Source organism: Apus apus, chromosome 16 (assembly GCF_020740795.1).
Source record: "Apus apus isolate bApuApu2 chromosome 16, bApuApu2.pri.cur, whole genome shotgun sequence".
NCBI classification, from domain to species: domain Eukaryota; kingdom Metazoa; phylum Chordata; class Aves; order Apodiformes; family Apodidae; genus Apus; species Apus apus.
Genome location: NC_067297.1, coordinates 11837817 through 11858481, shown reverse-complemented (window position 1 = coordinate 11858481; position 20665 = coordinate 11837817). Strand labels below are relative to the sequence as shown.

Sequence of the window (20665 nt, the reverse complement as noted above, 5' to 3'; positions counted from 1 at the left end):
AGAGACTTGTGTCAGGGTTTATTATTAATATACAACCAGGAGAGAACTCTTATTACAGGAACAAGTGCTAGTGAAGGATCTGTGTGGGCTTGCACAGCCTCCAGAGCCTCCAAATGTTACTCTCCATTACACACCTGACATGCGAGTCCCCCACCTGGCAAGGTCTGACCATACTGGGTTAGCTCTCCTTGGCACAGGGAACAATCCCACTCCAAGATGAGCTCCTGGTGCACGTGAGCCATGGGGAAGTGCCAGGAGAACCCCAAACCCCCAGTTTTGGAAGTCACTCCTTGAAGTTTCCTGCACACCTTCTTCAAGCAGCAAATCCTAAGCAGAGCCAAGTTGAAGAGCTGCAGCTTTTACATAACACCATCTCCTTCCCTCGCCCACCTGCTCTGAGTCAGCACAGCCAGTTTTCCTCAGCTACAGTTTCCTATTTCTGCAGCAGCAGCAGGTTACAGAATGTCTGTAGCCACCACAAAGGGAACCTAGCAAGAAACAATTTCAAAAGGGATCTTCTTCCATGTATTACCAGCTACTCTGCAGGAAGATTTCTATTCCGCATTGCTAAAAAAGCAACAGATCACCACAAAAAAAAATCACATCAGGTCTTTTCTGCCCTCTGACTCATATTCCTGAATAACTCTGGTTGACTCATTTCTCCTAACTTATCTTGGCTGAAATGCAAATTTTTCCCTGTTTGAAAAAAACACCATCAGTGTTGAAAAACATTAACGTAATTCCACCATGATGAAATGAAGCCACAATAGCAACATAACACCAAGAGATATGCTATTTTATTTAAAATCAGACCACAGTAGATTACAGAAAGACTTATTATGCAAACAAATCCACTGTACGTTTCACAACTGGCTAGGCACATCAAACTGTCCCTTTCTTAGACTGTCCAGGATTACACAGAGGAACCGATCAGGTGCAGGACGACTCCACCTCCTCTGAGCTCCATGGTTGCCAGGTAGCTCTATACTCAGGCTAAAGGAATTGTTGATTTGAGCGCTGTAGCTAAGTCATTATTCCAGTTTGAGAGGGCAGAGAAGTCCCAGAAGAGGTCGAGGTTGAGGTTGCAGAAGTTGGGGCACCAAGCGTAACCGTTACCCATGACCAGGCTGCGCCCAAGGCTCTGCCTTCTGGAGTCACTAAAAAGCTTTTATCCTGTATAGTCCCTCCAGGGTCACTGGTACAAAGGTGACCTGTGTGGAGCAGCTGTGCTGGAACCAATTCTGCTTCCTCTAGAAGACAGCACTGAAGTGCAGTGAAACTCATCCTTGAGTTGGAGCCAGTCAGTGCTGATCCTCAACCAACCAACCGCCTGCGATGGAGTCAGTCACCACTTACAAAACTGCACACACGACTGGTCAAAGCCATGTCCTCCCAAGAGAGCACTTTCAATGCTGCCAACGCTCTAAAGCCATGTTACACATCCTTTTGAAAAGATTTTCCTCCACTCCAATTGCTTTTGGGAAGTAGATGCTCTTTGCAGCAGACATTACAAACCCTCAGACAACATAATAATATAGATATATATATATAGTGGCAAGCATACTGAGTCACCCCCTCTCAAGTCTCAGCTTGCCTATGGCATTTTAATCTCACTATCTTATAAACAGTGCAAATTAGTATGATTCTAAACATCCTAGCCAGAGCAGAATTTATTTATTAGCTATAAAAGAACAGAAGAAGCTATCAAAGGGCAACAGGTCAAAAGCACCAACACAACTCTGGCCCAACTCGTTCAGGTTAGTGTTTTGTAACATTTCTTTCTGACAGGATTTGAAACAGCTTTCCACAGTCCTCTTTCTCCTTTAAACATCACCAGCAGTCAAGTAAATATTTACAGTTTGTGTGCACACACACACAATTAATGGCAAAATGCTTTTCATGAGCAGCTGGATTTCAGTTAGGAGACTGCTCTAACTGAAACATCACATTAGTTACATTATCTATGTTCAAACTTACCCATCAGTGAAGGCAAATATAATCTTACAAACAGCAGACAGCCTTTTTTTTTTTTTTTCTGAAATATTAGGGTGAGCTTTTTGTAAAAGTGCTCTTGAAGAGCCCTTAAATTAGAGTCAAGCAATGGCCATTCAAATGGTAAGAATGCTAATATCCTAGTATTACAATCACCAGTAGTGATCCTAAGGCACATCAGCCACATGCATATGCAATAATGCATTGTTTTGCTTCCAGACAGAAACATTGCATTAGCTTTGTCTGTATGTAGTTTGCACAAGAGTCTGGTTTTAGATAAAAGATCCCTGAAAGGTCATGGTATCACAAAAGTTACCAAAAGACAGAAAATTTAACAAGTAGTAAAAATATTTTGAGGCTACCAATACCAATAAAGTTAGATACACAAAATGCAGTGCAAATTCACAACACACTTACCCATCACCTCCATCACTTCTGAGGATTTTCAGCCCTCGGGGAAAAGAGTTGGCACTTGGTAAGTGTAAAATATACCTGGTTGTTTTTATCAAATGTTAGCAAAACTAATTTGAGAGTGTTGTAGAGTTTTTGTGTAGCAGGCTCAAAGGAGGAACTTCTGTACTCAAGTCACCACCCTGGTAGCCTACACCCACTTTAATTCCTTCTAGGACACAAATCATTCCTACAGCAGACTTATGTTTAGCATCCAGATACAACAGTTGCCATCCAAACATCAGCACTAACAGCACAGCAAAATTACTTTGAAACGAGTCATAATTAACCATGCTTATATGAAGCTTCAGTGAGAAAATAATACCAAGGAAAGATATCACACTATTTTAAAAATAAAACAAACACATCCTGTACCATCACTAGATTACAGAAAAAAAACCAACACACTTTGCAAACAAATCCAATGCACGTTGCTTCACAAAATCCTCCCTCTATAGAAACTTTCCAGACTTGCACTGGGGAATTGGTTCAGATGCCAGTAACACTGACCAGCCTTCTGCCCTTTGTCTTCAGAAGGCAAAACATGCCAAATAACCACATTTTTAGAATAGAGAGCTTCCTGTTATGAGTTTAATTTCAGATTAGTACTTGCTAGCAACTGCCACACTCCAGAGGAAATGATTAAGGGATAGTCAAGGGCCTTACGTAAAGAAAAAGATATTCTGACTGAAGCTGTTTGTAGATTTCCCAACAATGTAGTGCACTCCAGGACAATGATATGAAAATGTTTTAAAATAATCCAGGGGCTATGGCAGATTCTGGACTGTGAGTTTCTTAAAACTACCATGAATTAATCGGAAGTGGTGGATGTGAGAAACCGGCAACGAATTTATGGACACATTCTGTGCAAGCAATGAGTATTAAGATTTGCCTCCCCTAATGCCAGATTAAAATGCCAGCATGTGTCTGCACCTTAGGCTTCAAGAGTCACATTGAGAATGAAATTTGAGCTCCCCCTCCAGTGGCACAAGCAAGTCAAGAATGGATTATGCAAGACGCAAACAGCCACCATGGAGCTCAAGAAGCTTTTCTGTTTCGCCTGCTTGCAGGGGGACATCACCTACAAATTCCAGAGAGAAACACATGCCAAAACCTGCAAAACTAAAGGAAATGGGAAAGTTAAAAACAGCTCTGCCAAGCAAGAGACTGAGTTTGAGGGTTCAGATGAAATCGTGGAGTTTCAAGTGGGCAATCACATGAAAACCCAGTATTTGATTAAGAAAAGACCCTGCTTAGATTGCTGGAATCACATGATATCAAAAGCTAAGCACCTGTGTAAAAAAATCACTGCTGTATCCAAGGTGTGGAAAATTTAAAAAAAACAACTGTATGAAAGAGTCTTAATAGACAAGGAAATAGAAATGCCTAGTAACATTTCTATAAAATTCTAAACTGGCCCTACAAGTCAGTTTAATTTCAAGAGACCAGGACTTTCAGTATATCAATCTATTTAGGAGTGGGAGCAGTGTGTGCTTCTACTATGAAAAGTTTAAGGAAACAACTGAAATGTAGAAATCAAACTCTTGTAACTGTTGGAAAAACCACAGGACATTTTCTGAGAAGAGTTTCAGCCCAGTGAGCTCTGGCAACGTTGAGCACTGGCCAGGACTGACCCTGCCTGGGCACGCAGCAAAGGGTGCTGGTGGGACCCACTGCAGCCCTATGCCCAATGTTCAGATCTGGCTGTGACTATCCGAACACTGGCACTGCCTGAGAATTCTTTAGAGACAAACAGCTCCCAGTTTGCCACACACAGATGTGATGGGAACCCACCAGGGCAGAAGAGGATGCTGATTTGCTAAAGAATTCCGAGTGGGATTTGATCGGTAACATCAGGAGATCCACTCTACGCTGTCCCACAGTTTGATGGGTTTGCAAAAAATCAGACCCTACCACCTTCCCAGACCAACCTTGCTGTCACTGATACTTGAAAACAAAAAGAATCACGTTTACCAAATGTAATTGCAAACCTCTGTGCCACAGCTTGGATTTCATACTCCCTTGTGCAAAACCCAGAGGCTTCCCACTGCCTACACGACGTCTCTGATGGGGAGGGAAAGGGAAGATGAGCACCAATACGAAGTCAGGCGCACCAGAGTATTCACTGGAGGATAAAGCCAGGATGTGGTGGAAGGCGAGGTGGTCTTTGGGGGAGAGGTGGAGGACACTGTGGTACAAACTGAGATGGGTATCCTGGCTGTGGAATCTGACTGGCAGACTGAGCTCCTGGCCGAGGAGGAAGAGGAGGGTATGGAGCACCTAGATAAGAAAGAGCTGGTCCTGAACTCATGGCTGCAGTAAAGGGAGTAGGGAAGCGTCCTGCTGGGGCTGCAGGTGGAGGGGGTGGTATCCGTCGGGGCAGGATTGAAGGAGGAGCGTTTGCATCCGAAGGGAAGGAATCTTGAGGTGCTGGTGTTGGCTCAGGTGCCCTGGGCTGGGCCTGTGGAAGTCTCTGTCCCTTCAGCACCATTTCCTGGAGCTTCTCGATTTTCACCCGCCGCAGGTGAGCCAGTTTCCGCTTGCTCTGGTATTCGTCGATGAAGGCATCCAGAGGTATTTCACCATCAAGAAATTTTTCTGCCATATTCTGTCAAAAACGGAACAATCTCTTTAGAAAACAGCAAACTGCAAGTGAATCTCAATGGCTTGTGTCCTAAAAATAGCCTAACTTTGCCTGTGATTTTCCAGCTTGCATACGGAGGAGGGCTGGCATACCAGGAATTCTGAGCACAATTTTAAATTAGTCATTACTCACAGAAGCCCTGGGAGGTAGGTATCTCTTTTGCTTAAATTTATACTGAAGCAACAGAAGTAAGAACATCTGAAAGTAAGAAATCTAGCTCTGAAAATTCTGCTGCTCATCAGAGATGGGAACAAATCAAGTTCAGCAGCTTTCCAGACTGGCAGCTGAGCTGAATTACAGCTCAGTGCTGCTTGCAATGCCAACAGAAACACTCAGAACTCTGCAAGCCTCAGTACAGAGAGGCAGATTATTACTAAGCCAGGTTTAATACTCACACTTACTTCTGGCTTTGGGTAAATGATGTTTAATAAAGAGAGCTGACCATGCATATAATCACAGAATTCAAACTGTCCTGGGAATATCTTTTTGTGATCACAACTCAGAGCCAATAAGCAGGTTTTTCCCCTGGTGCTAACTTGTTATGTAGTCTAGAAAATGTCCTGAGGCAAAACAAGGAACAAAACCAAACATTTCCATTAATCTGGAAACAGATCACCCTTGAAGCTCTTGTCTCATTGACTGAGGGCACCTAGACAGATACATTCAAATCCTAATGGAATATTTCAACGGAAATGCCAGAGAAAAAAAGTGCAGGCAGAATTTTTCATTAGGTTACTAATTGACATTTGTAGTGGATTAACCATACACCAGGCAAACACCATAAAAAAAAATAATTCCACATTTATACACTGTGAGTTTGAAGGCAACACCAAGGAACTAAGAGGGTTTGGCTTTCTTTTCTGAAAAGGAGCATCTTCTCTCTTAAACTTCAAAGATGTTAAAGAGTAAAAAGTTACTCAGATAAAAGAATTGTCACTGAAACCAAGTGACTGTCCATTGAAGTTCAGAGCACAGACCAGACCATATTCTCCACATCCCTTAAGCCTATTACACGTTCAGCACTGCAGCTACGTGCACTGAAAGCCTTTGGTGCTGGGTGTGAGTGGCAGAGTTGAAGGGTATGGTCATTACCTCTGTGTCCTCCTCAATCTTAGCCCCCTCTGTCTGCAGCAGTGCCAGCAGTGTCTCCAGGGAAGCATTACTGGATTGTCTGTCTGCAAGGGCACAACAAGAGCAGTAAATGGCAACAGGCTCTGAGTGACATCTCCCTGAAGCTCTACAGCCTCAGAAAGCAGAAACAGTTTTAAAGCACTTCTGTACAACTAGCACAGTCCATTGTTCTAGACAGGGTGATCTACAGTCAGAAAATACATTAAGTAGCTTAGGGATATTGTTGGTGCTAAAAGCCAAAATTTAATTACCATGATACTTATAATATTGAAAGACAAAGGACTTCAGTAAGTGCAGTATCAGACACGATACTTCATAATTCAGTATTATCTGAGAAAGTGAAATGCAATATTGTTTGATTGATGACTAATCAATGAAAATTCAAATTCTGTTTTGCTTTTTAGCAAGGTAAATGAATTTGATCACTTACAGAACAGTAGATAGGTATCCACACAGTATTAGAGAGCATCGACAGTATCTGTTACTAGGTGTAACAGATGCTTAATAAATCATTATAAGCACAACCTGTTTCAGAACTACACAAGCATGACATTTCATTTTGTACCCTAATTTACACAGCTAAAAATGATATGCTAGAAACCAAAGAAAAAATGTGCAACAGATTCACATTCACTCAGAAAACAGCAAATCACAAACATCAGCAGGACACGTTACCTAGTTTGGTTTTCTTTATCTGGTAGGCTTCAAAAAGAACTTGCAGCTCCTGATATTTCTCAGTCAAATTGGATTTCAAAGACTCCAACTTTGGCTGGTACAAAAGGTTGCCTTCTGCCAGACTGCGGTTGCTGGCAAGAGTCATGTCCTTGCTGTGCTGAACATTTTGGGCCTTTGAAAAGAAGAAGAAAAAAAAAAAAAAGTGTGAAATGACAGGGAAAATACTAAGCAAGACTCACGGTTATTTAGGCAAAATGAGAATTTCAGAACTTCTAAATAACAACAAAAGCTCTCTGTAAAAATCAGAACTATGGTATTGGACCTGCAATTCATAACAGTACCTACGGACTTTCTATGAACAGTGGGAATGTCTCCTGTTTTGGTGGGCATGGTCAGCTTCAGCTATTGTGGTCTTTTCCCATGATCTCCTTCTTCTGCTAAGCAAAATCTTTTCTCACAAACTATTTTTACTGCTCTACTAGTACACTGTTTTACTGGTGTACCATCTAGAAGGAAAAAGGTCTGTGCTGCAAGCAGCATGTTGAAAACATCTGAAATGACACTGGACTGTTGAAGCTAATGAGAGAAGGACCTTTGGAGGAACTGCCCTGAGAACAAGGACATCTCCTCCCAGCTGTGAGCACCTCTGAATGAATCGACTCTGAGCAAGAATTAGTACTGACCCCAAGTCACTCCCCTGCACATTTTTTCCCCACATGCAGCAGAGAGCTCTTTAAACAGTTTTCTTCTCCTAGACGGACATGATAAAAGAGTTTGTGTTGTGGGCAAGGACTAGGAACCCCCACCTCCTCTGAGGATGCAAAGTAGATGTTTCTTCAGTCCCACCTCAGGCACCACCCTTACCATTCCCCCAGGATGAACACAGACAGATAAAGCAACAGTTGCTCTTAAAAACACCTTTGAATGCCAGCAGGAACATGCAGCAAGACTGCAGAGGAATGTCATCCTTTCTCTTATTAAAATGCTACAACTTAGGACTGCATCATTGCCATGCTTCTCCAGAATATTCCTCCCCAACCATGTTAAATCAGTCCTGGATTAATGCCAAAAGCTCATTTTTCAGTTTAATCCTTCTACTTAACATACCCTAGCCCAAAGACATTGCTCCTAAAAACCAAATTACAAGTCTGACAAAACCAAGACTTGGCAAGATTCTGAGTTTGCTCACACACACACACACACACACAAATTTATCAAGAGAGTCTTCCTGAGCTTTGGGAAAGCTGAGTGGTTGGGGAAGTCTGCCCTGGTTATCACATTAGATTCATTAAAATATTCAGATATCAAAAGGGAAAAAAAAAAAAATAATCAAGGGATCTGATTTCAGATTTTCAGTGTGAATCAACAAGTGGGACAGTTTTCCCATGGCACAACAGACTGATTCTATTAAGCTGCCTTCCAAATCAACAAAATGCTTGGCACGCTTTTTGTGACCTCCTACATTAATGTGCCCCTTCTAGTCCACATCACCCCTGTTCAGCTGGAACAGGTCCTATCTAATTCCACGTCATATTTACGGACAGTTGCAGAGAATTCAGTGCAAACATAAAGAGGAGCACTGTGTTTGCTTTCTGTCACACTCCTGGGGGGATACAGGAGAGCCACATCTCAGGAAAAGAGAAAAGCCAAATGAGGCTTTTAAAAGCCCCAGAAAAGGACAGAAGGAGAATTGAGGTGTCCATGGCAATCTGAGCACATGGCTTGGTGCATCAGGTGAAAATGTTTTCCAAGTGCAGCAACAGTGACCTCAAAAGCAGTTACTTCCTCTTTAAATATTTACTAACTGCTTTAATCTTCTAAATTCAAAACTGGCTCAATACTTGAATCTTGGCCCCAGATAGTGCTCTTCAAACACAGACGTTTTACTCTCTTACACTCTGTTCTTGCTAAACCACTTCAAAAAAAATCAATTCAGGAATAATGCTGAGTCTGAAGTTCACATCAATCAAAATAAAAATCTATTCCAAATTGTGACAATCAGAGGAATTGTACTTGAGATACTGTTTTGTCTTCTCAAGATTCTCACATCAAGCCTAAACAAGCTTCCAGCCCTGTGCTTGTGTTCATCTTGAATCCTTTCCAAGAGTTAAAAGAAAATCCTCTCTTCTCATTTTTGAATCCAATGCAAAATAATTTAAATTAAACTGGTTGCTTCCATTTGTTTCTTCTCGTATGATCTAATGCTGATAGACCATTGCTATTAGAAAGCCTCAGCCCCTCTATTTTACATTTTTTCTAACAATTATGAAGATAACTAAAACACACACGATTTAACAGCTTAATTACTGGCATCCAGCTTCTTTCCAAATCACCTGCCATCACCACAGGCTTTGTTGACTGGCTGTCTTCTGCACTGCCAGCCACGGGAGATTGCGCGCAAAAAGATTCATGGCTCCTGACATCTCTCCTCTTTCACCATTTTAATGAGCAAACTACTTCCTCCAAGAGACTTCAGCTTGATCTGGTGACTGTATTTTCACTGCTCATGAGGCTGATAGTCTCATTTCCAAGCAGTTGTACAGCCTGGGAAGACTAGTTTTATAAGTGAACTTTGATCTTCATTCATGATGAAGAGCGTGTACGTTGCCTCAAGAGAGGAAAATAAGCCGGTAGACACAAACCTATCGAGCTCTCAGAAGCACAAGTCCCAGGAAAAGGAAACTTGTTGAAATCAGATGTAATAAGTAAGAGAGAAGGAAGCACTCCAGGTAAACAGAGTAACAGAAAAAGCTTCCTAAAGTCAGATGAGGCATTTGTGCTGTTTTTAAACACTACGTTTAACTATTGCTCCTGCCTCAAGCATCATAATGTCCCAAAAGGACGTGGGAGGGGAAGGGGGAAGCAAATGCCTAACTTTCTACAATGATTTTCTGAATAACTTTACACTCAAATAATTCCAATGTGTAAAGATTAATAAACAAGCATGACATGATGCACCTGACTTGTAAAATTAAAAATAAATAAATAAGTATTATGACCTACCTACACCTAATGCAGTGACACCCTTTCCTGTCCTTGGCACCTGATTGAAACTTAAGAGGAAGTCTTAAATACTTGGTTTAAAACTGAAAATAGTTAAGGTCTTTGTAACAGCACTTCAAGTTACAGTGCTTGAAATTACACAAGACTTAATGACTCAACTTTTTTCCATTTTATAGCACTTCTAAGAAGGGCACATTTTTTCTGCTGAAGGTGAACAAAAAACATGACTGACATTTCATGTTCAATTCAACTGAAGTCTTCACTCCCAGCAGCTTGTGTTGAATTTCATTAAAAAATGGACAGTTGAAGAGATGAGAAACATAAATTGAATCTTACTCAAAACCATGAGAAGAACCAGTTCCTAAAATACAAGGAAAACTTAGGAATGACGTTTAATGATACTTGAGGAGCTGGTGAAGACACATTCAAGACATTTAAAAAGCTTAAAGTCTGTGGAATGAGTAAATTCCACTTGACGACAAAGAGAAACCCCAAAGCAATGCAACCTGAATACAGCCACCACTTCACAAACCAGAATAATCTCTGGCACTGCTGTTAAGGTCCACGTAATAAACTCTTCTGCAACTGTTCACTGCACTTAGAAGTTAATTCAAGGAATTAGAAAAGCAAACACTGAAGTTAGCCTAAAAAGCCCTACAGAAATATTTCCAAAAAACATTGACTAATTTAAAACAAATCCAGTTGCAAAACCATCCAAGGGTCAAAGACAGAGCACAGCGTGACCAGTCTGTTCAGATTATCAAAGTGTGATTCCAGCCTCTATTCACAGCTTTCCACAAGCCCAAGACAACAGAGAAGCAAGGAATAAATCCACCAGAAGTTATTTTGGTGTCAGGATGTGTTGTGTGACAAAATGTGTGTTAGCAGGGAATTGCTCCTGCACCAGATGTTCACCTGCTTACTGAAAGTGCAAGGGAAAAAAAGTTATTAGAGAAAGAAGCAACCAGCATGTGACTCGAGAAGAACTGCTAACAAGAATATTGAGGTCATGAGCACTTCCAACAGGCAGAAAACATTGATCTGAGAAATACCAGCCAGAATCACAAGACATAATGAAAAAGGACAATATTAAAAATAACTTTTTTTTTTTAAACTGCTAAGCTCTCACTATGAACCCTGAACAGGACAAACAAGGCAAGGATGCTGAGCTGCCTAGAAAAAGATCTTCATGGCAGAAGGATTTGCTCAGCACTCATTGGTCCACTCGAACCAAATTGTGTGGGCTGCAAGAAAAGGAAGCCATGAGGTTATCAAAGACAAAAATCATGCTTTATTGCTGCACTTCAAAACGTAAGATGTTTAAAAAGTGAGTTTCTTTAACAGAAATAATTTGAATAATTTTACTCAAGGCTTTATTTAATAAGCACTCTGAAGAACAGGCTGCAGCAACTGCTTTGGGAACTGAGAGTCTACAACTTACATCAACTGCAGTTTCCTTTCATCCCCCTTTCAAAAAAGGAAGAAAAATGCTGGAAAAAAATAAGCCAGAAGCTCTTACTATCTCAGCAACATTCTTACTGTCTATCATTTACTCCAAAATAATGGTCTGCAGCAGGAGTTATGTGTGCAAAATGTCCCTGAGAAGCATCATTCCTGTTCATCCAAAAACATGTTCCCAGCAGATCAATTGCAGACCAGATGCCTCCTGAGATGTAGAGTGACTAAAATCCCAGCTACCCACAAAGTCCATCAAGTGCTGCTATAATTACAAGCCTGCTTTGGCAAGCACCACAGCAAATAGTCTCTCAATGCCTTCAAGAAAAAGCCTCATCAGGAGCTATAAATATAAAGAATTTTAAAGTGGCACCATTTAAATTGCTTTATACATAGCTTACGTCCACGGTAGTTTTAGGTTTCTCCAGTCTTGTTCTAGTCTTTGTCATACCCACATTCTCTCTTTTGCTTACACATACTTGTACATGAGGAATAAAATGTGCAGTCACACTGTGGAAGTACATGGACATTAACCCCTGAAACAGGAGCTGACAGGTGCAGAGTAGGAGAAGAGAGACTTCTTTTACAGAAGAAGATTTAAAAGCACTTTTCACTATGTCTGGTGAATGGTAACACACCTTCTAGCAATATCTGTTTGGTAATAAATATTAATACGTATTCCAAAGTAATGAGATTTGCTAACTTTAGATCTTCTGATTATGTTACTACAAGCTTTAAAATAACAAGCTTTAAAATAACAAAATAAAGGTTAAAAGGTAAGTTGCAATTCCTAAACCTTAACTCCAGAGGAAAGAGGCACCCAGAGATACAATTTGTGCTCATCACACACAGGCAGGTTACTCATTTGCTGGAAGAGACAAATCCACAGTTGTCACCAAGTCTAATTCCTAACTTTGCAACTAAATTTCATGTTTGGCAAACAAGAACATAACCACTTGCACAATGTGGTTTTAGGACAGCAGTGGGAATCCAAGAAATCTGGGCATGCATTCACGTAGTTTGAGCATGGACTTTCTGCACTGCCCAGTCTTTTTAAATGGCTTTTGAGAAAAGGACTACACATGAAAACCCTTCTGTGCTTGCTGGTGTACTCTGAAATCCTGGAATGAGAGGAAAGCAATTCATTTCTCTTCATTTCATATAATTAAGGTTTTGAAAAGTAAATTATTTTTGGCAGTGGAACCTTAGCAGGCAGTAACACGATGTTGCACTGTTACTGAAGTGATGTTCCACTAGATAAAAAGACAACTCATTTTCACAAAAGAAATTCATTGGGCTACCATGACTGTCAGGTCACCAACTCTCTCATCTATGCTCTTTGGAGTTATCACACCAAGGTTGGCTTTTATAAACAATGTACTTTTATTTCATGAAGATGAATACTGTAGATGTACTATAGAGATTAACCTCAAAGGATTACAAGAAAAAAAGCCTCCTCAATTTTAAAAGACTAGGAGTACCAGACAATTGGCTTCCTTCCTCTTTCTATCAGACAACATGTTCGTTGTTCAAGCACTAAGAGCCCAGAGGCTTCAAAAACAACCTCACAGACAGAAATAAAGCAGCTTAGCTCTTTGATGCCACATTTCCACATACCTGGGGACACAGAGTGAAGGACACTGTGTGTGCATGTTACCCCAGAGAAATATGAATGTGTGCAGAAGGACAGATAGACAGACATCCCTCCGCAATGACAAATCAAATGCTGCACAAGAATACATTCCCTCCAAGGCTGGAAAGGGTCTTTTTTTAGCTATTAGCAAGAAAGCCAAGTGGTTTATCCAAAATCCTCCTCTTTATGAACATAACATTGTTTTCTGAGCTGGGTTTCCCTTGCAACCGAGAGAGCAAAGGTCTTTTCCATTATGGAATAATCAGCTTTAGCCAAGTTTGCCACTGAAAATACAAGTGAGCTCAGAGCAGTGACTCAGGAATCCTAATCTAATTAGCATGTCACAATGAAACTACCCATCCAAGGACTTTGGAATAACCCTACGACCTAGATATATCCAGACTGACAGCTGAATACCTACACAAGAAGCAGTGGATTCACCATTCTTCTTCCTTATTATTCACAATTTCCCTCTTTCCCTTTTCCTGCCACATTCTCCACAATGAAAAAGCAGGACTCAGCAGCACAAACTCAAGCAGTAAACAATTTAGTAAAGGCAAAAACAGAATGAGGAAGAAGTATTTGAGCAGAGTCAATTCCTTCCAAGGTGGGTAAATGCACTTCTAGTTGAACAGACTCCAGTGAAAGCCTCTGCAGGCTGCAGAAGAGGTTTCTACCAGACAGCAGCACAGCCATATTTCCACACAACTTCAATACCTTAAAACCTAGCCACACTTTCCAAACACCACAAAATATTCCCTCGGGCCCAGAGAACTTTACAATTTAAAAGCTTTCTGTTGCCAAGGAATGAGGAGAACCGGAGGGTCAAACTGAGAATATGGTCTAGTTCTGCAGTGAGAGGATCTTTTCTACTATGGTCATGAGGTTCTCAGTCACTTCTGACCTACAGTCTGAAGTGCGTATTGACTAATAAAGAGCCCACTGAGCCAGGATTTCTGCTGATGGACCCTGTCAGAGGTGACACTGAAGCCAGCAGTGCTGCACCTATTTCTGTCTTTAAAAAGTTAAGCCCATCATAACCCAATGACTTTCCTTAAATACTTAGTTTTTAATATAGAAGGGCACTCCTGCCCCCCAGTAAACCACAGTGCCTCTAAGATCTCTGCATGTTACTTATCACTGCAGTACCCTTCAGCAGCTTAAGTTATCAACACACAAGCTCATACGAAAAGCTCTCATGCCTCCCCCCCTCTCAATCTATTTACACCAAGTTCAAAATACAAATTGTGGGATGATGCAGCAATAACACTCCCTAGAACACCTTCTGATCTCAGCCTCAGCCTTCAGGAGACTTCTCCATCACCAACACTTTTGGTTTGAGGTAATTCTGAACAATTTCCTCAGAAGTACCAAAAGGGCAGGAACCTTAGTTGGAGGGGCAACCAACGATAATTGATTTTACTTAATAAACTTAACTTTTACATAATAAAATTTCCTTCTTTCTCAAGAATACACTGCTACCTTTTTTTGTTCTGGGGCTTTTTTGGCTTTTAAAACTCAAATCAATGAATACAACACCCAGAAAAGTATGTCTCTCTTTTAAAACCTTCATGTAAAGGGTTTCATCTTGTTTGTTGTTAGCTGACTACACAGTCCTTAAGAAGCATTCATGGTCAAATAAGCCTGGAACAGTGTCTTATCAGAACTGTTAACACACAGGGCATATAGAAAACCCAACAGAAGACAAATCCAGCAGCACGAAGAAAACAGGCTTCTATTTTGCTTTAATAAGCAGAGATCCGAAATCACGGCTGAGAGCCTGAGACACTGACAAAGACATTTCAGATAGGCAAAAAGCAGCAGCAGAAAGGCAGTCGCCCAGCACAGCAACTCAGGCAGACAGAAATCTCTTTCACATCGCCTTGAATTAAAAGTTGCGCCGTGATCGAAACCACAAATAGCACCGACTTCAGCCTGACAAAACCCTTCCTCGTGGCCAGGGCACAACACAAGGGCTGCATTAACGGAAAAGCTGACCCCACCTCCGGCCCGCCAGGGTCTCCTAATTTAGCACAAACCGGGAATTTTCAGCAGGGCGATCCCGCAGCCCCCTCCTCTGGGAGAAGTGCCCGGACACAGACTTGGCCCGTTCCAAGGGCCGGCAAACAAAGGCCGGGAGGGAGAGGGCGCGGGGGAGGGCGAGGGGCCGGCGGGGCTCCCGCAGCCGGGGGTCCGGATTTCCCAGCCTCTGCACGGCGAAGCAGGGCCGGGAGGAGGGAGGGAGGGAGTCACCTGCGCGGGGGCATGAACCCCCCGCCAACGGGTGGTGGAGCCGGCGGGACAGCGAGTCCCGAGCACGGAGGGTGAGGCGAGGGGATTGGGGGGGGGGGGGGGGGGGGGGCGGCCCGAGCGGAGGCCGCGGCCCGGGCGCGGGGCTAGGCGGGCGCCCCTCACCTCCTCCATCTCGCGGGCCATGTCCTGCAGCCGCTCCTCGTCGTCCAGCAGCGCGCTGAGCTCCTGCAGGCTCAGCCCCTCAAGGCGCCGCACGTCCAGCGCCATCCCGGCCCGGCCCGCTCCCCCCGGCCCCGCTCCCGCCGCCGCCGCCGCCGCCGCCGACCGGAAGCGCCGCGGCAGCCGCCCCGGCCCGGGTGGCACCGCCCTCGGCGCCCCCTGCTGGGGGGGCGGAGCGGCAGCGGGCGGGGCGGGGCGGGGCGGGGACCGGGGGGTCCCGGGGGGGGAGGCTGGGGGTGTCTGCGGGGAAGGGAGCCCGCCGGGGGGTCACAGGGAGACGGGGCCGGGCTGGGGCTTCAGCATCGCCTGCAGAGCCCCGGGCAGAGCGGGATTTGCCTGCCTCGCTCCTGGTAGGGTCGTGGAATGGTTTGGGTTGGAAGGGACCTTACAGATCATCTAGTTCCAACCCCCCTGCATGGGCAGGGACACCTCCCACCAGCCCAGGCTGCTCCAAGCCCCATCCAACCTGCCCTTCAACACTGCCAGGGATGGGGCAGCCACAGCTTCCCTGGGCAGCCTGGGCCAGGCTCTCACCACCCTCACAGTGAAGAATTTCTAACCTAAATCTCCCCTCCTTCAGTTTAAAACCATCACCCCTTGTCCTATCACTGTCTTCTCTGATGAAAAGCCCCTCCCCAGCTTTCCTGGAGCCCCTTCAGGCACTGGAAGGTGCTCGAAGGTCTCCCTGGAGCCTTCTCTTCCCCAGGCCTTCTCCTGTCCCAGCCTGTCTTGGTACCAAAGATGATGCCGCCCGAGCCCCTCAGCGTCCTGAGGGACAGCTGCTGCTGGAATGGCCCAGAGGCCAAGCACCTCGCTGGGACAGCTGGAGAGCACGGGTTTCCTCTCCAGTGAGGCTGCAGGCCTCGGAGCAGCACGGGGAGCGAGGGACGGCGGCTGTTGGAGCAGCCAGGAGGTCAGACACCCCGCTGGGATGGCTGGGCCTTGTGGCTTTGGTTCCCAGCTGCCCTGGAGAGCAGGCTGTGCCCTGCGAGACCTGGAGAGCTGAGCTCTCAGCCTTCACCTCAACGCCAGGCACAGCCACTTACAGTGGTCCAGCCTGGAACTACCGTGAGCACTCGTGTTCTCCTTTTGTTCATAACTGCACGGCTGTAAATGAGGAAGGAAAAATCAGTGGAATTGTTGAACTCGCATTTCCTTACTAGGCTGGGACTTGGCTACAGTAAATCTCAAAAGAATGACTGCATTGTTGTTTTCAGGCCTAAGCTGAATACCTGTTTAGGTTAAAAATAGCTAAAAATGGTACTTGCCAAGCTTTGGTGCTAGGTCTTTTTGTCTTAAGCACTTCTTCAAGAGTGAAGGTCAATAAATTATCAATGATGTATTTTATGGTCAATCTAAATACTTTTGAAATGTAATGTAGCAAAAGCTCTGCATCAATGACAACATTATAGCTAAATTCTGTTCTTCTGATAAATATCTATTAAATCAGCAACACTTCACCACGCACGCTGTGGTAATGCTTTGGAGCAGAAGCTCTCCAATTACTACTGATGCTAGGATAGCTGATAAAGACAATTATGCTTAGAAATAATGAATTGTGTTAACATAGCCTGAGTCATATGGGTCTGTAGACATACACCATCTTCCTGGCCTGCTTTTGTAGCTAGGGTATCATGGGTGTGGGTGTCCTTGTTTCCACGCATGTCACACCAGAGAGCCAGAGCTGGCACATGAGCCCAGGAGCAGAGTCACTGTAGCCATGTGGTCACTCTCCTTTGTGTTTGACATTTCTGATCTAACTGGGAAAAAAAAGAAATAATCAATATGGTGAACTGAATCAATCTCTGGTGTCATGCTGCTAAAATGCAGTGACGTTGTAATTCAGGAAGTGACCTGGTACTTCCAGGCAGAGGTGAATGAAGATGTGACAGCTGTTATGTTGGTTCTTTTGTCCTAGAACTAAACTCAACTCCCCATTCCTCTCACCCTCCCCCAAGAAAAGATCCTTTTGTCCTTATTATCCAGAGCTAACACAGACCACCAAGCTCACCCTGCTAGAGGAAGGCTCCCTGGCCTTCTGGCTGGGTAGTGCCTCCAACAGCCACCGTGCACAGCGAGATGAGAGGGACGTGTTTGTGCAGCAGGAAGCTGAGCTGGGCTTGCTTAGGGTGGGGAGAGGGTGATTAGTGCTAAGGGCATGTGTCCACTCACCACACCTGCCTGCTGCTGTGCTGTGTGCTGAACTCCTGCTGCAGGGTGCCCAGTGTGGAGCACAGCTGTACCCCTTGGCAGAGACCTGGGTTTGCACAGCCACTGCAGCCCGACCTCCTTACTTAAAACCTGTAGATAGTTGCCATGCCAACACCATGTCATATGCTCTTATTTGCATGTGCCCATCAAAAAGACAGTTACACCCTTGTGCTAAACCAGGTTGTAAATTTGCACCTGCAAACACACATACACATGTGAAAATAAATAAGAGGAATTAGTTGGGGGTGGGTTAAAAGAAGCCCTCTCTGCCTAAGAATGTTAGTGATTTTAACTTCACAGCATAGCTCAATAGTGTTGTTTAGAAGAGTCTGACTCAGCTTCATGTTGTAAATCTAGTTTTACCACTGCCTTTCTATGTGATCCTGAGTGGAGTGCTCAGCTTCCTCAGCTGAGTGCCTTTTGCTTAAACAGAGCAAGAATAATAACTGCTCAGGCCCAGGTGAGGGTGGGGAGGAAAAGTTCACACTGAATAATGCTCGTAGAGGTGCTCGGGCTGAGTGTCTGGTGAAGGGCACTATTGTTAATATGCAGCTGGAAAAGATGGTTTACAGTGGCCTTCTAAATAGCTTTTGTGTAATTAATGTTGGTTATGCTGCATGGGGCTGATCAAAGCTCACTGCTCTAGACACCAGGGAATGGGTTGAGTTAGCCAATGGGGGTTGGTATTGAAGTCAGAAGCTGCAAAGTGCAGAACAATGAAGTCCTCACCAAGTGCACAAATGAACGTAACTCACTTGTGCTCAAGTACAACTTAGATTAAAAAAAAAAACCAACACTTCTCCATGTGCAGATATATTTGGGTTCTGGTGATGATGTTGGAGAGTCATGTCTATATTAAGCATCTGGTCTGCCTTTGAGTACTTCGATCAGCATCTGCATGTGATTGAGTTCTTAAGTTTGGCCAGAAAAAGCAGCTGAGGTTGAGAGACAAGATAGAGCTCAGCTGCTTTTGTATAATTAGATGTTCTACTTGGACAGGTGGGAAGGTGCCTTTCCATTCAGCAGGCTCCATTAAGATAAAGGTTTTGTGTGACAACACATCACTTGGGCAGAATGTGAAGGACTGCAGATAAACTAGGATTTCAGGCTACAGGGATTATCAAATATTGTAGTGCTGCAGGCTGAGATTCATCAGCTACCCAGCCCTGGTTCCTATTTGCCTTTGCTAAAGTCCTTTTGAAGGGTGACAGCATTCATGAACATTAAAACCATAAGCAGGAAAAGTACAGGAATCAGGATTTCTTATTAGAGGAGAAATGGAACAAAAAATAATTGGGAAGATTACAGAGGAAACCATGTCAGGGTGAATAAGGAGTCAAGCTTCAGTCTTGGGGAGAACTGGCATCCAGCCTAGTTTAAATTAGATGTTAGGGTGGTGTTTTTTTTTCTTTTTAAACTTGATCTTGGATTTCCTTCTGTCACCTCATATCCTTTTACAGTCAGTAGCACTGCACCCATGCATATTTATTAGATGTAGACATATTTTGCAAGTCACCTTCACAACAACTTATTTTCTTTTCCTGGAAAAACTGGTTGGTTACACAGAGCCTGAATTTGCAAGTGTAATCTTTGGCGTTTATTAATTAACCCTTATTAGCCTGGTTGCTCAACGGACAGATAAGTTTTCAGGCTTACTTGCCCTCTCATTTCCATCTATGTATTAATCACAGTCCACACTTCTGCTCAGGTTTCATCATCCAGATTCCTCCAGACATGAAAACGTCCTGCACATTTAGCATCCTGGCAGAGAAACAGTGGTTCTGTTTGAGAGAGAAGAGGGGTCCTGCTCACAGAGGGGCAAGAGTTAATTGTTAGTACTTATCTTTTATCTCCTTTTATGCAGCCACAGGCATGAGAAAAGGAGCAGGTTTATGTACCTGCAGCTGCTTCCTTTGCCTTAAGCTGACAGTGAAGCTGGAGTGGAAAAGGCAGATGCTGTTTGTCCTCCCAGCCTGAGCCACATCTCTCCACCTGAGCTAGAACCACTGTCTGTTTGCTTCTGGTATTTCCAGACCTGCTGAGGGCCTAGAAAGTGCAGCCACTGAAGCAAACACAGTTGCTTATTGAGGCAGAGGTTGGTGCCCCCGGAGACAGGTTGTTGGAATAAACACAGCTGTGTGTTTTCCATAGCAGTGTTCTCATTTACCAGCTCAGCCAGCCACATACCTTGTCTGTGCAAATCCAGGGTAAATACACATCCCTGGGGAATCACTAGGGACTATAGGCTCTACTCTTGAACTTCATCTTGGATGGGGTTCTCCAGTGTTTAAATCAAATAAAGCTGTGGTTATACCTATTACACAGAATGGTTAAGAGCTTATTAATAGTGAAGAAAACAACCTGCCCTGGAATATACAGTCAACATTTGTGATCAGCTGTGCTTCCAGATGCCTAATTGCTTGCAATTCTGCTCTGACCACCTCCAAGCCATGCTCCCCAAGTTAAGATTTCAGACAACCCCCTACGAGTTCCCTGTGAAGACGACTCTTCCCTTTGAGGAGAAGAAACTTTTTATCTGCATCACTGCAACCGAGAAGCTCCCAGGAGTTTTTGGTCATGTTCCCATGTAAGCATCAACTCTGGGCAAACCCACAGCCACAAAATGCTACAGTTCAGGGTTTCAGAGGGAGCAGTGGCCTTGTTTCCAGGAGAATAGCCTGAAACACAGAGGCTGCCCACAGGCAGTGGGGCCCAAGGGCTGGGGCAGATCTGGGAAGCAGCTTGTGTTCCAGCACTGGAGCAATTCCCACTGCTGCACCGGGTTCAGCTCATCTTCACTGCCAGGCTTAGGCTGGCTAATGAGCCTCCCTGACCCTGATTCTCACGCAGAAAAAAAGCCATAGTTGGCATGACTTTCAAAAGCAGGATTCTCTGTACAGTCCTAGGGCCAGCAGAAATGTCTGCACTAGGTTATTGCTGCTGGAGCCCCAGCGGTGTACGGAGCTCGCACCAGGCTTCCAGGCCCTAAGAAAACCCTC

General features: G+C 44.0%; 1 protein-coding gene across 1 annotated transcript; it reads right to left on the bottom strand.

Annotated features, from left to right (window-relative positions):
- Positions 1 to 775: 775 nt before the first annotated feature.
- Positions 776 to 15516, bottom strand: VPS37B (VPS37B subunit of ESCRT-I). The gene is made up of 4 exons (XM_051634196.1): positions 15399 to 15516; positions 6893 to 7064; positions 6179 to 6261; positions 776 to 5050 (listed from the first exon to the last, which is right to left on the bottom strand). Exons 1-4 carry the CDS (start codon positions 15501 to 15503, stop codon positions 4565 to 4567), a joined length of 846 nt encoding a protein of 281 aa, XP_051490156.1. The 5' UTR covers positions 15504 to 15516; the 3' UTR covers positions 776 to 4564.
- Positions 15517 to 20665: the final 5149 nt, after the last annotated feature.